Source organism: Sphaerodactylus townsendi, linkage group LG17, assembly GCF_021028975.2.
Source record: "Sphaerodactylus townsendi isolate TG3544 linkage group LG17, MPM_Stown_v2.3, whole genome shotgun sequence".
Classification (NCBI taxonomy): Eukaryota; Metazoa; Chordata; class Lepidosauria; order Squamata; family Sphaerodactylidae; genus Sphaerodactylus; species Sphaerodactylus townsendi.
In genome coordinates, this window is record NC_059441.1 from 123,943 (window position 1) to 138,273 (window position 14,331).

At 47.1% G+C, this 14,331-nt stretch overlaps 1 protein-coding gene across 1 annotated transcript in view; it reads right to left on the reverse strand.

The window, feature by feature from the left end:
• Positions 1 to 12,679, reverse strand: part of MYO5A (myosin VA) — a 103,217-nt gene extending 90,538 nt beyond the window's left edge. The window contains exon 1 of the mRNA XM_048519667.1: positions 12,282 to 12,679. Coding sequence (XP_048375624.1) covers positions 12,282 to 12,308 — 27 coding nt within the window. The 5' untranslated portion in view covers positions 12,309 to 12,679. The remainder of the gene's footprint in view (positions 1 to 12,281) is intronic.
• Positions 12,680 to 14,331: the final 1,652 nt, after the last annotated feature.

A 14,331-nucleotide genomic window follows, 5' to 3' on the forward strand; every position in this document is an offset into this window, starting at 1 on the left:
GGGGGACGCCCGGGGAGGAAATCTCAACGCAATCCAAATTTACACCCAGTGCCGGGCTGAAGAGTGAATCCAAATTAGGACCTCGCCCCAAGCAGGGGGGGTTCAAACCAATACAGCCTCCACTGGGAATGAGTACGGTTCAGAGACAAGGGTTGGATCCAGCCAGACCTACCATGAAGAGTTGCTATAAGTTCCGCAGGGCCTGTAAGACAGAGCTGTTCCGCCGGGCTTTTTGGGGATTTGCCATTCCCCGCTGAAGCTACCTATTTCTATCTTGCCAGGGCCTTGGTTCCATCTTGGGCCCTGACATTTTTCCCCTCCCGGCCTTTAGATTGGGCGCCTGTTGTTGTTGTTAATTTGCTTGCCTTAATCTTATTATTTAGATTTAAAGTAAATTGTTGCTGCTCTTAAACTAACTTATTATTTTAATGATTTGTTTTAATGAGATTGTTATTATGCATTTTACGGATTGTTGGTATATAGTATGTTGTGAGCCGCCTCGAGCCCTTCGGGGATGAGGCGGCCTATAAATCCAACCAATAAATAAATAAATAAGAGTTACTCTGAGATAATGTATGCAAAGCACTCTAAACACTGGAAAGTTCTAAATGCTACGTAATTATTTTTAGAAGCCCATATTCTTAAAACTGCAGCAGCCTGTTTTGAAGTGCTGGATTTGACTACGTGTGATGCCAAAATACTCCTGGGGGGAAAAAAAGAACTCTATGCCCCTTCCGCACATGCCGAATAATGCATTTTCAATCCGCTTTCAATGCACTTTGCAGCTGTGCAGAATAGCCAAATCCCCTTGCAAACAATTGTGAAAGTGGATTGAAAGTGCATTATTCGGCATGTGCGGAAAGGGCCTAGGACAGGCTTCAGAGAACATCCTGAGGAACTCCCAGGAGAGGCACATTTTCTGTGCATACTTTTTCCAAGCCAAGACTTTCTCTCCCGATGTTCTTAAGCACACACCCTGGCCTGAGAAGAAACCCTAAGGAACAAAACTCATCGGGCTGAATACTGTGTAAACCAGGAAGCTCTGCAACTCCGATTTTACAGCACTCCAGAGAACCATCTGTCTGCCGTTCAAATCCTCTGTTGGCAAGCAGATTCACCAGAGCCTGAGCCAAAAAGACCATATTCAATTGCATCCCCCGAAGCACTGGAAGGTTGAAAAGAGAAGAAACACCAAGCCCAGGGCTACTCTGTCTGTCTTCAGCAACTACGGAAAAGGAACTACTTTCCAAATATGTTTGGACTTGCTCTGCAGTCCTCTCTAAAAACTAATCAATATACAGTTACACAACAGTGTAATCCTACACAGACTGACCCATTGGCATCAAAGGAGCATAATGGAACAACTCAGCATAAAACGGCACATAAAATTTCTTTCTTCAAGAATTATCTTACAGTACCATCACAAAACTAATACTGGAGAAAAAATAACCAGGAAGGAACAACATAAAAACTACATTAACTACATCAATTTTGGGGGAAAATATGTTTTATAGAATTCGTCTGATAACTGTAGGTCAGAGAATCCTACTCAAAAACGTCTAAGAACTTCAAAATGCCAAACAGGCCTCCCCTTCCCTGTTGCCCCCCCCCCCCCCCGAGTTTCATTCCATTAAAAGTTAGTAGGATACTTTGAATAATCTTATTTATGCAATCCTGAAAAATCATTAAACTAAGCTGTACGTTTTATATATAAATGGAACAGATCCTCTAAGATGCAGTCCTGCAACTAGTTGAACCCAATTATTTTAATCTAGTAGCACCTTACAGACCAACAAGGCTTCCCATGTATAACCTTTTGAGAGTCAACGCTTCCTTTATCAGATACAAGTAGGAACGCCGATTCCTAGCCCTTAAATCTCAGTGAGAGGAGCGTTGAAAGAAAGTCCTGGCATCTCCCCCCCCCCCCCCGCATCCCAGCCCCCACTCCCGTCAAGGCTAGTAGTAGCTCAGAAAAACTGATTGAGATTTGGACAATATGGCATGACCCAATGCCACCACCCTAGTTCCTTCAGTCAACCCCCCCTCCTGAGATTCTTTACAGTTAAAAAAAAATAAAGTCCTCTGCCCAGAGATCTCCACCAACCACCCATTTCAGCTCTTAGGCCCCTTCCGCACATGCAGAATAATCCACTTTCAGCCCACTTTGCAGCTGTTTGGAATAGCAAAATCCACTTTCAAACAACTGCGAAAGTAGACTGAAAGTGCATTATTCTGCATGTGCGGAAGGGGTCTCGGTTTGCTTGCCAACAAGACAACTGCGCTGATGTCAGCAACTGGGTAGGAAAGAAAAAGGCACACTTACTTTGACATACATATAGTCTAAATCACCCGGTCCTTGGCAGAGCAAGATACTGGTGTTCTGAGCAGTGACCGTTGCAGATGTTACTAGCGACATGTTCTCCAGGTGGATGTGTCCTCCGTTCAGAACTGATCCACCACCAACTTCAGATAGCCCATGGATGGAGTCTGTTTCCCAGCCCTTCTGCAAGACTGACACGATCCAACTTTCAAAGCTATGTAAGAGGACGCCATAACGCCCCTAGGCCGATGCGTGACAGCCACATCAGACAACTGAATTCCTTCATTGTCAAGGCTATTCACAAAAACTGAGTCGGCTCTTCGGCCATACAAAGAGGAAGAGTGTTTCCCCCCCCTACGATTCTGGAGTGAATGGCAAGTTCCACTGTCTTGTGATAGTCATCAAATGTTGAAAGTGAAAAACATTACTCAGAGAAGTTAAATAATTTGTCTCGTCCGTTCCTCTTCGGGCGGACTGCGTGCAGTTCTCTAGCACTGAATCAACGGATGGGTTTACCCTTCTTCCATCAGAAGCATGGCGCTGTTGGGAAGACTAATAGCAGGACTGCTTACAGGCCCACAGTTGTATAGGTCAGTGGTTCTCAACCTGTGGGTCGCGACCCCTTTGGGGGTTGAACGACCCTTTCACAGGGGTCGCCTAAGACCATTGGAAAACACATATTTCCGATGGTCTTAGGAACCGAGACACAAATAATTTCATGGTTGGGGGCAGTGGTGGGATCCAAAAATTTTAGTAACAGGTTCCCATGGTGGTGGGATTCAAACTGTGGCGAAGCGCCAATGGGGCTGGGCGGGGCACGACAGGGGCGTGGCCAGGCATTTCAGGGGTGGGGCATTCCTGGGTGGGGCTGTGGCAAGGACGCAGTCGCTGCGCCGGAGCTTGGTTGGGAAACAAATGCACACAGGTGCAGGCTGCCACGCACACCGGTGCACCTCCTGCTAGACTGCTTCAAGTTCTGCGCGCTACTGCTAAGAGGAGGGTCGTAACCAAGGCAAAAATCACGTGGCAAAATCACCAATTAGTAACCCCCTCTTGGCACACACAAATAATTAGTAGCCTACTCTCGGGAACCTGTGAGAACCTGCTGGATCCCCCTCTGGTTGGGGGTCACTGTATTAAAGGGTTGCGGCATTAGGAAGGTTGAGAACCACTGGATAGGTCCTGGGATTTGGAGCTGTCTACGGCTTCCAGAAAAAACTGAGCTCTTTTCAGGGGAGGAAATGAAAGCCTTCATGGAGGAGGGGATGTATTTTGGCCAGCAATGCCCTTTCTTCATTTGTAACCTTGTTCCGGGCCCTGCTTTTAAATGCTCCCAAAATCAAGCCCTTCTGCAAGGACATCGTAGGGCTCAGCTATTGGTAGAGAGCAGACAGGACGCAGGGACGGCAGCAGGGACCTAGCTTCAGGGAGGCTCTGATCCCAGCATCATCACTTCAAAGCGAAAGAAACAGCTTCTCAGCATAGTGCCACATCACAACAGATGCTGCAATGTTCAGCGAGGCTTCTCGGATGGTAAAGAAAAAAAATGGAACGGTGCAAGTCAGTAAACGGCAACTCAAAATAAACAACCTGTCTAAAGCAGCTACAACAATAGCAATCTCTCGGCAGCTATTTCCGGGCAGGACTTTCCTAGTCTCTGGTTCGCGTGTCCATTTGGTGGCAAAGCTCACCAGGGGACCTGGAGTCAATCCTTCTTTCTTAACCTGACTCAGCTCACGAGGTTGCCGAGACAGTAAAACAGAGGAGGGAAGAACCACATATGGCACCGTGAGCTCCTTGGAACGAGAGCGAACTAAAAATGTGACAGAATCCTGCCCCAAATTTCATTCCCGGCCATCCAGGAGACACGCGAACGAAGGACTGGACTGGTTGGGCACAGTCGTTCACCCCTGTGGGAATGGCACATCCCGCCCCAGAACTGCTGCATTTTATTTGTTTGTTTGTTTGTTGGATTTATACAACAAGATTAGAACATTATGCATACATACATAAGCCTTTATTGCCATAATCAGGAGGCAAAATGAATACATTGGTAATAAAAACAAAAGGCCCCAAAGCTTAGAACATTAAAATACAGCACTCAGCTCAAACTGGCTGAACTCGTCATTAACAACCAGCGACCCATTCTGGAAAATGATGCTCTTCTCACAGTCAATGGGAGGTAAACCTTTTCTTGCCCAAAGACAGTCTCCAACCAGGGCCTGCAACAAACCAAGATCCGTCCTCATATCCACTCATTCACTTCTTCATTTGCCAATGTTATACATGCCCTCCAATGTCAGCAGTGCCCTTCCACTCGAACATTGCACATATAGCTCAGTCCCTCTTTTCTGCGCAATCTCTGAGGCTTCAGCTGTCCCTTCCCGACTGATCGCTCCCTCCTTTTCTCCAGTCTTCGCTGAGTTCTTCCATTTTATTTTGTTTGCTTTTTTGTTTGTTTTGATGTTTCCACTAGGATCCCCAGGCCCAATGGGCTTGCCAGCTTGGGCAGACAAAAACACACAGCTCCCAAGGCTGAAACTTTTCCGTGCCAATATTTTCTTCTTAGCAAAGTGCTTGAGTAGTAAGTTGCTTCGCTTTGTGTATCTTAATAATATATTTAACTGATAGCAGCACGCTCCCTGGCTCACTGCTTAAGATCTTGCTGCGACACAGCCCCAAGCGACTGCCCTGTCTTTGGTTTCTCCAGTTCCCAAGTTCTAATACAGGCATGCCCTTCTTTGTAGGTATACCTGCATGCATGGCAGAGAGTTTAACGCAGACAACTCACACGCAGCCTCCCACACCATAACACTACCAGTAGCTGAATTCTGCCACTCTCCATTCATGGGCCTTTGAGAAACTTTGTTGAATAATGCCACAGACTGCTGATTCATTTTATGTTTCGCATCACCCAAGAGTGGGAGTGGTTAGTGGTTTTGAGATTACCAAGTCTACCAAGCAGCTATCAACTGTTCATCCGGCACACCCCAAAGTAAACTGCCTTTGCTTTGTGGCAAGGGACTTTAAGAGTCATGTTCTAGGGCCTGATATTAAGAATTTGCTAAGGAAATGTCACAAGGACAACAAAAACATGGTGCGCTGTAGAAGACCAGGATGTGTCAGAGACTACTTCACAGATAAATCTATATCTATAAACACAAAATACCACTCACTGACTGACTACTGACTCATCAAAAGAACTCAAAAACCACCGAACCTACAAAGTTGAAATTTGGCACACCAGTTCGTTATGTGCTTCAGGGTGCCAGTAGCAAAGTTGTTGGTTGATTTTCCAAAATATTCACTTCCCACTCGACTTTCATTAGATGATTTGGACTGTTCCAACTCTGCGCCATCTTGCACTCAGTGCATTGGCTAAGGGTGACAAACACCACGAGTTTCATGCCCTTCAACATGGTATTTTCGATGGTTTCTGAGTTCTTCTGATCAGTCAGTCAGTCAGTGAGTGGTATTTCACGTTTATATATATAGCTTCGTTTCACAGGACATTTTAATGAAGGGCACTTTGAAGCTCTAACTCCATTTGTCGCATCAACAAGTTCTGCTAATGCCCACCAAACAACAAGCACGATTGATCCACTGGTGCACCAACTGCATTCTAACACCGCCCTCCTCAACACATACAGACCTGTTCCTTCTGCTGAAACCGCTATAGGGAGAAGAGGAATTAAACACAGAAAGTGATTTACACATTGCATTAGAAAAAGACAACTACAGGAAGCTGCTGCAAAATATGTGAAAACCAACCCGTCAGTCCACAGACAGGCTTTGAGGAAATATGCTGCATGTCACCCCAAAGTTCACAAACAGGCTGTACAGAAGTTTGCTGAATGTCACCCCGAAATTCATAGAGAGGCTGTGATAAAGTATACGTAGTGAAGCACGGGTATCCTGCTAGTGATCTATACAGGTGGTATCAGGCACAATCACAGATGAAGAACGCATACACCCAACATGCGGGATGTCATGGTAACAGTTATGCCCTATGGAAGATCAGGATTCCCCTGACCTAGATTCTTCACTATTTCTCATAATTTTATTAAAGTCTTGACAAAAAAAGTTTTATATCATAAACAAATTAGGCAAAAAACCCGGTTGTCATCGCTATAACAAAACACCTAATCTAATTTCTCCCCTATATTTCACAATTTCATTATGGCTTAAAAAAACCCCTCTGACTGAATACTGAAAGCAACTAGTTAAGAAATGAACGGTAAACTTAGTATAAAAACAAGCAATAACAAGAACTGCACACAGATGCGTTTTACGTCGTACAACGAAACATTTTGATGCAGCATGACAAAATAGCTTTAAACATCTTTTGACAGTTGGCAAGGGACACAACTAAATTTCTGGGCTCTGTGATAATCTGGCACCTGGGATTTGTCAAGCGCTAACTTAGTACCTGACCCTTTTTAACTGGACATGTCATGTACCAAACTTGGAACACTCTGAATGCAAAGGAGATGTTCCTGAATAAATGCTTAATTATGTTCCAGTTTTATGACTGGACAAGGAAGCTCACAAAACACACTATGCATCAAGCTGGCTTCTCAGATGTATAAGAAACTTGCACCAATGGGATACATCGTTCCAAACCACAGACAGTGCTCGCCCTGATGATATCATTTCCTCCTCAGAACACATCAGCATTCAGGCAAAGTAGTCTAAACCAAAATTTAATTTTTGATCTATTTGATACATTGCTCACTTACTAGGTAGACGTTAAAAAGCAAGTGCAATATGTTGTTCAGAAAATTTTAATTTCGACTGTTTGCACAGTTTCTGCTAACAGCAGAGACTATTTTACTGCTGTTATAATTTGCTGCATATTTTTCAAAGTAAGTGGTTTTGCTCACGGACACAGTTCCTGCAAACATTTGACTGAAATGGGAGGGGTGGGAACACACTGAGATGTTTCTAGCAATCTGTGCTACGGGGGCATATACACATACACAAAAACCAGGTTTCATAATGTGAATTAAAAATCAAATTTGTAAAAGCAACATTTTTTTGCTATTTTGAAGGATTGCTTCAAATTTCAGTAAGATAGCTGTATTCTCTCCTCCTTTTTATCTCACAACAACCCTGTAAGGTCGATTAGAATGAGAGTTTGAAACTGGTCCAAGGGTAGACAGAAAGCTTCCATGGCTAAGTGGGAATTCGAATCTGGATCTCCCAGGACCTAGTTCAACATGCTAACCATGACACCATACTGGCACACTACCTTAGACCAAGGCTTGCCCGTTGTTCATTTACAAGCTCAAACCTTGGCTTCGGTTGCAGGTTATGGCTAGCACAAACCATGGATTGGCATAGTATCTGAGGTTAATTGAAGTTTAGTACTCTTAAGCCCATTACATTTAACACACGGGTCTTTTCAGCTCAGCAAGCCAAAATCTTTTTAAAAAAAGAACAGTCTGGCTTGAAGTTAAAACTGGTGGACTTTTTACAATAAACTGTATATCTAAGAATATCTATAGACTTCATAGGGTCAATCAGGTCATGGAAACCAGTTACAGGTAGTGAGGATATAACTGTTAATTTACACCGTTGTAGAGCAATTTAAGACTGCCTAGACCTAGAGAAAAAGAACTAAATCATCCTGGAGCTCAATAAAAGACAGTTCTCCTTCCTCATACTGTTCTACAGTAACTGGTAAACAGGCAGACAAAAGTTGAAAGTAATGTTAGTTTGCAATATACATTTATGAGAGATGAGCCGCTACGGAAAGGACATGAATCACAGCAATCTCAAAATGCCACATGCCAAGGGACAATGGTGCTGAATACAGCTTACATTTAACTATCCAAGCCTCGTACTATATTTTTAAAAGTGGATAAATCTCTAAAACTCGACCTTTACTAGACTTTTGGAAACTGACAGGTTTCTTGTCTATTTCAGTTGTATATATGTGTGTATTGACACTTTATAAGAAGAAGAGGAGTTTGGATTTATATCCCCCCTTTCTCTCCTGCAGGAGACTCAAAGGGGCTTACAATCTTCTTGCCCTTCCCCCCTCACAACAAACACCCTGTGAGGTAGGTGGGGCTGAGAGAGCTCCGAGAAGCTGTGACTAGCCCAAGGTCACCCAGCTGGCGTGTGTGGGAGTGCACAGGCTTATCTGAATTCCCCAGATAAACCTCCACAACTCAAGCGGCAGAGCTGGGAATCAAACCCGGTTCCTCCAGATTGATTTCTCAAACAGAACCATCAGGAACATCCGATGCGGCCTAAAACTCTCTTTTCCTCTCGAGCCGTACAATTTGGTTCATCGTTTTACATGGAGTAAAACAAGAGGATACAATACTAAAAATGGAGGTGGGGGTACTCTTCCTCCTCTCGTGCTGCCATTTTAAAAGGCCAATGTTCAGAACTACAACCATACAGAAAATGGTGTGGCTACAATATATATTCTGTGGCCGTACCTGCAGCCACAACTAAAAGCTAGCTGGGGAGGCCTGGTTCTGTATGTTCCCATGAGCACTCAGAGCAGCTGTCTCTTTTCCAGCAGCCATCCCAACACATCCTGACTGATTAAGAAGAACACTCCCAAGGGAAATGTGAGACACAAATCACTAGCTCTTTACTCTCTTAGTATAGCCTGGCTACAGTACCAGCTGGGCATCTTCGGTGAATAAAATAAAAGCTACTGTGGCTGGCAATCTGCATTCCTTCTCAATCGAGTCCTTTCATAAACATGCAGAATACATGCCAACTGATTCTAATGAAGCCAGAGTGACAGACACTTAAAAAAACAACCCAACCACATAGCAAAGATTATCATGACCCATCAAGCACGAGCTATAAAGACAACGCTTCCTACAATCTGGGGACTTTAGTCCCCCCCAAGGCCTAGTCCACGATAAATCAGTTTAATTTTTAAAAGGTGCCACAGGATGCTTTATTGTTCCCATCAGGGATGGAGGGGGAGGGGGAGGGGGTTGGAGGGAAGCTGTAGGCGGGGGATGTGAAACAACATTTTCTGCCTGCAAACTGTTCCCCAAAGTTTAATTTAGCCCAATGAACTTCCTTTCTTCCTTGCACTTTCAGAGCAACCAACCCCCTCCCAAAAATAGGAAATGAGATTCAGTCAGAAGGATGCTGCTAGGAGTTCCACTAAGGAGATGACAAGTAGCCAGCATTCCCTAGGTCCGTGGTGGCGAACCTTTGGCATTCCAGATGTTATGGACTACAATTCCCATCAGCCCCTGCCAGCATGGCCAATTGGCAGGGGCTGATGGGAATTGTAGTCCATAACATCTGGAGTACCAAAGGTTCGCCACCACTGCCCTAGGTGTTGCAGTCATAGGTGATGTATAAATCTGGGGGGTTGGAAGCTTCTAATCCCCCCCCTTAACCAAAACAGGGAATAAGCTAGAAAAACATTACACAGTGGCTCCTTAAAAACTAGGAGCATTTTATTCTTGTGTCAGTTTTTTGTGAGTTGCATGCAGAGGTGGGATCCAGCAGGTTCTCACAGGTTCCCGAGAGTAGGTTACTAATTATTTGTGTGTGCCGAGAGGGGGTTACTAATTGGTGATTTTGCCACATGATTTTTGCCTTAGGTACGCCCCTCCTCTCAGCAGTAGCGCGCAGAACTTGAAGCAGTCTAGCAGGAGGTGCACCGGCGTGGGTGGCAGCCTGTGCCTGCGTGCATTCGTTTCCTGCCAAAGGACCGGCACAGGGGCTGCGTCCTTGCCACAGTCCCACCCAGGAATGCCTCGCCCCGGAATGCCCAGCCACGCCCCCGTCATGCCCAGCCCAGCCCCATTGGCGCTACGGCAGTTTGAATCCCACCACCATGGGAACCTGTTACTAAAATTTTTGGATCCCACCACTGGTTGCATGGGAGTATCTCTCATGATCAATGTGAGTGCATCTCATCACAAACAGGGGCATCTCTGCCTTGAATTCTTCTCCCATTGTCCCCTTAAGAAGAATCCCCAGTATGATTTTCCTTCACCTATCTGAAGGAGCTGCGACTCACAGAAACACACAATGAAAGAAACGTTGTCAGGCTTCAAGGTACCAGTGGACTTAGGGTCAATTTTCCCTACGAACAACCTGACCCGGCTTCACAATCTTGAAGACCAACAACCGTTTCATTCCCGCATCAGCTTCTGTGAGTCAGAGAGCTCATTCCCTGTGATCCACGGGAGTGAATCCGATGAAGGCCAGAAAACAGGGGGTGGGGAAATAAAACGGGAGGCCCTTTTCAAAAAGACAGGCAACATATTACCCCAGTGTCAACTTTGGTGGGATTGAAGCAAGCTCTGGCTCACAAAAACTGACACTGGAACACAACCATTGCCTGTCTTTTTAAAAAGGTGCTCCTGGCCTCCCCTGCTTGTCCTAAAGGAGGGAAATGAAACAGAAGGTTGTTTTAAAAAGACAGGCTTTAGAAAGACAGGCCACCTTTGTTGTTGGCTTAAAACATGCACTTTATTCATCTTTTGCAGTAATGGCCTCCTAACACCCTGATGCCCTGGAAAGGTTTGCTGGGCCTACAACTGGGTTGGGGTTTTGTTTCCCATCAAGAGGCCAATGCTAGATAAAAAGCCCTGTTAGTCCCCTGTGAGGAGCCAAGGAAAATCAGCAATTAAAAATTAACAAGAAGCAAGATCAGTCAAGGTATGCTTGAGGGAACAGAAGCTGCCACCCACTGGAAGGAGACAGTGATAGAAGGAGCAGATAAATATCCTTAGGGCCAGAAGACAGTGATAGAAGGGGCAGATAAATATCCTTGGAGGCAGAGGACAGTGATAGAAGGGGCAGATGAATATCCTTGGGAACAGAAGACAGCGATAGAAGGGACAGATGAATATCCTTGGGGGCAGAATGCCAGATAAACATCCTTAAGGCCAGAAGACAGCCATAGAAGGGGCAGATGAATATCCGTGGGGGCAGAGGACAGCCATAGAAAGCAGAGGACAGCCATAGAAGGGGCAGATGAATATCTGTGGGGGCAGAGGACAGTGATAGAAGGGGTAGATGAATATCCTTGGGAACAAAAGACAGTGATAGAAGGGGCAGATAAATATCTTTGGGGGCAGAATGCCAGATAAACATCCTTCGGGCCAGAAGACAGCCATAGAAGGGGCAGATGAATATCCTTGGGGGCAGAATGCCAGATAAACATCCTTAGGGCCAGAAGACAGCCATAGAAGGGGCAGATGAATATCCTTGGGGGCAGAATGCCAGATAAACATCCTTAGGGCCAGAAGACAGCCATAGAAGGGGCAGATGAATATCCTTGGGGGCAGAATGCCAGATAAACATCCTTAGGGCCAGAAGACAGCCATAGAAGGGGCAGATGAATATCCTTGGGGGCAGAATGCCAGATAAACATCCTTAGGGCCAGAAGACAGCAATAGAAGGGGCAGATAAATATCCTTGGTAGCAGAGGACAGCCATAGAAGGGGCAGATGAATATCTGTGGGGGCAGAGGCCAGCAGTAGAAGTTCTGGGCAGATAAATATCCTTGGGGGCAGAGGACAGTGGTAGAAGGGGCAGATGAATATCCTTGGGGGCAGAATACCATCCATTTGACAGAGAAGCCCCTTTTCAGATGACACCCCAAGCAGCTCCCCCAGAATGACGCTAATGGTGGGATAGCTGACTATGAGGAGGTGGTCCTGAAGGGTAGGCAGGTTCCAGGCCAGGTAGGGTCCACCTGGGTGGTGGGGGGGGAGAATGAAGGCTCCCGCCTCCCCCCCCCCTTCGCCTGAGCCCCCCTGGCCCGCCCTCGCCCGGGCCCCGCCCCCCCCCCCCCCCCCCCCCCCGCGCCCCCGCCCCCCCCCCCCCCCCCCCCCCCCCCCCGCCAGGTTCGCGCGTTGCCAGGCGCCCTCCAACCGCCATTAACGGCCGCGGGCCGAGGGCGCCTCCTGCGCGGGGCCTGGCTGCGTCCCCGGGGCCTCTCCGCGCCCGCGCTCACCTTGGTGTAGAGCTCGCAGGCTGCCATGGCGAGCTGGGCGGCCGTCCCCTCTCCGCCGGAGGAGGCCCGAGCGGCAGGGCGCGGTTGCGGGAGGCTGGAGCGGGAAGGAGGTTGCTAAGGAGGCGCTGCTGCCGCCTCAGGCCGCCGAGCTCGCCATGTTGCTACCTGGGAAGCGCGGCGGCGGCGGCGGCGGCGAAGGATGGGGAGGAGGAGGAGGAGGCGGCAGCCGCTCGGCAGGCCCCCACCTTCGGCGGCGGCGGCTCTTCAGGCATTGTGGGTACCACACAGCCGGCCCGGGATCGCACTCCCGAGCGCGCCCTGCCGCCCACCGGCTGCCCGGGCGAAGTGCCGGCCGGGGAGGAGATGCCCAGAGGGGTCGTGGGGAGGGGGCGGCCTCGGAAAGCAGCCCCCCCCCCGCCCCCGTTTAGAGTTCGGATTTATACCCCGCCTTTCTCTCCTGTAAGGTGGCCGACAAGCTCCTTTCCCTTCCTCTCCCCGCCACAGGCGCCTCGGGAAGCAGGTGGGGCTGAGAGAGTTCCGAGAGAACTGGGGCTGGCCTGAGGTCACCCGGCAGGCTTCATGTGGAGGAGCGGGAAACAAATCCAATGCACCGGATAAGAGTCCGCTGGTCATGTGGAGGAGTGGGGGAATCAAGCCCCGTTCTCCAGATTAAGAGAATCAAACCCCGTTTGCCAAATTAGAGGATCAAACCCCGTTCTCCAGATTAGAGAGACAAGCCCCGTTGTCCAGATTAGAGAATCAAACCCCGTTCTCCAGATTAAGAGAATCAAACCCCGTTTTCCAAATTAGAGAATCAAACCCCATTCTTCAGATTAGAGAATCAAACCCCATTCTCCAGATTAGAGAATCAAGCCCCATTCTCCAGATTAGAGACTCAAGCCCCGTTCTCCAGATTAGAGAATCAAGCCCCATTCTCCAGATTAGAGAATCAAACCCCGTTTTCCAAATTAGAGAATCAAGCCCCATTCTCCAGATTAGAGACTCAGTTCTCAGATTAAAGTCAAGCCCCCCATTCTCAGATTAGAGAATCAAACCCGTTTTCCAAATTAGAGAATCAAGCCCCATTCTCCAGATTAGAGACTCAAGCCCCGTTCTCCAGATTAAGAGAATCAAGCCCCATTCTCCAGATTAGAGAATCAAGCCCCATTCTCCAGATTAGAGAATCAAACCCCGTTCTCCAGATTAAGAGAATCAAGCCCCATTCTCCAGATTAGAGAGACAAGCCCCGTTGTCCAGATTAGAGAATCAGCCATTCCTCAGATTAAGAGACTCCATTCCGTATTCTAAGATTAAGAGAATCAAGCCCCATTCTCCAGATTAGAGACTCAAACCCCGTTCTCCAGATTAGAGACTCAAACCCCGTTCCCCAGATTAAGAGAATCAAACCCCGTTTTCCAAATTAGAGAATCAAGCCCCATTCTCCAGATTAGAGACTCAAGCCCTGTTCTCCAGATTAAGAGAATCAAACCCTGTTTTCCAAATTAGAGAATCAAACCCCATTCTCCAGATTAAGAGAATCAAGCCCCATTCTCCAGATTAGAGAATCAAGCCCCATTCTCCAGATTAGAGAATCAAGCCCCATTCTCCAGATTAGAGAATCAAGCCCCATTCTCCAGATTAGAGACTCAAGCCCCGTTCTCCAGATTAGAGAATCAAGCCCCATTCTCCAGATTAGAGAATCAAACCCCGTTTTCCAAATTAGAGAATCAAGCCCCATTCTCCAGATTAGAGACTCAAGCCCCGTTCTCCAGATTAAGAGAATCAAGCCCCATTCTCCAGATTAGAGAATCAAACCCCGTTTTCCAAATTAGAGAATCAAGCCCCATTCTCCAGATTAGAGACTCAAGCCCCGTTCTCCAGATTAAGAGAATCAAGCCCCATTCTCCAGATTAGAGAATCAAGCCCCATTCTCCAGATTAGAGAATCAAACCCCGTTTTCCAAATTAGAGAATCAAGCCCCATTCTCCAGATTAGAGAGACAAGCCCCGTTGTCCAGATTAGAGAATCAAGCCCCATTCTCCAGATTAGA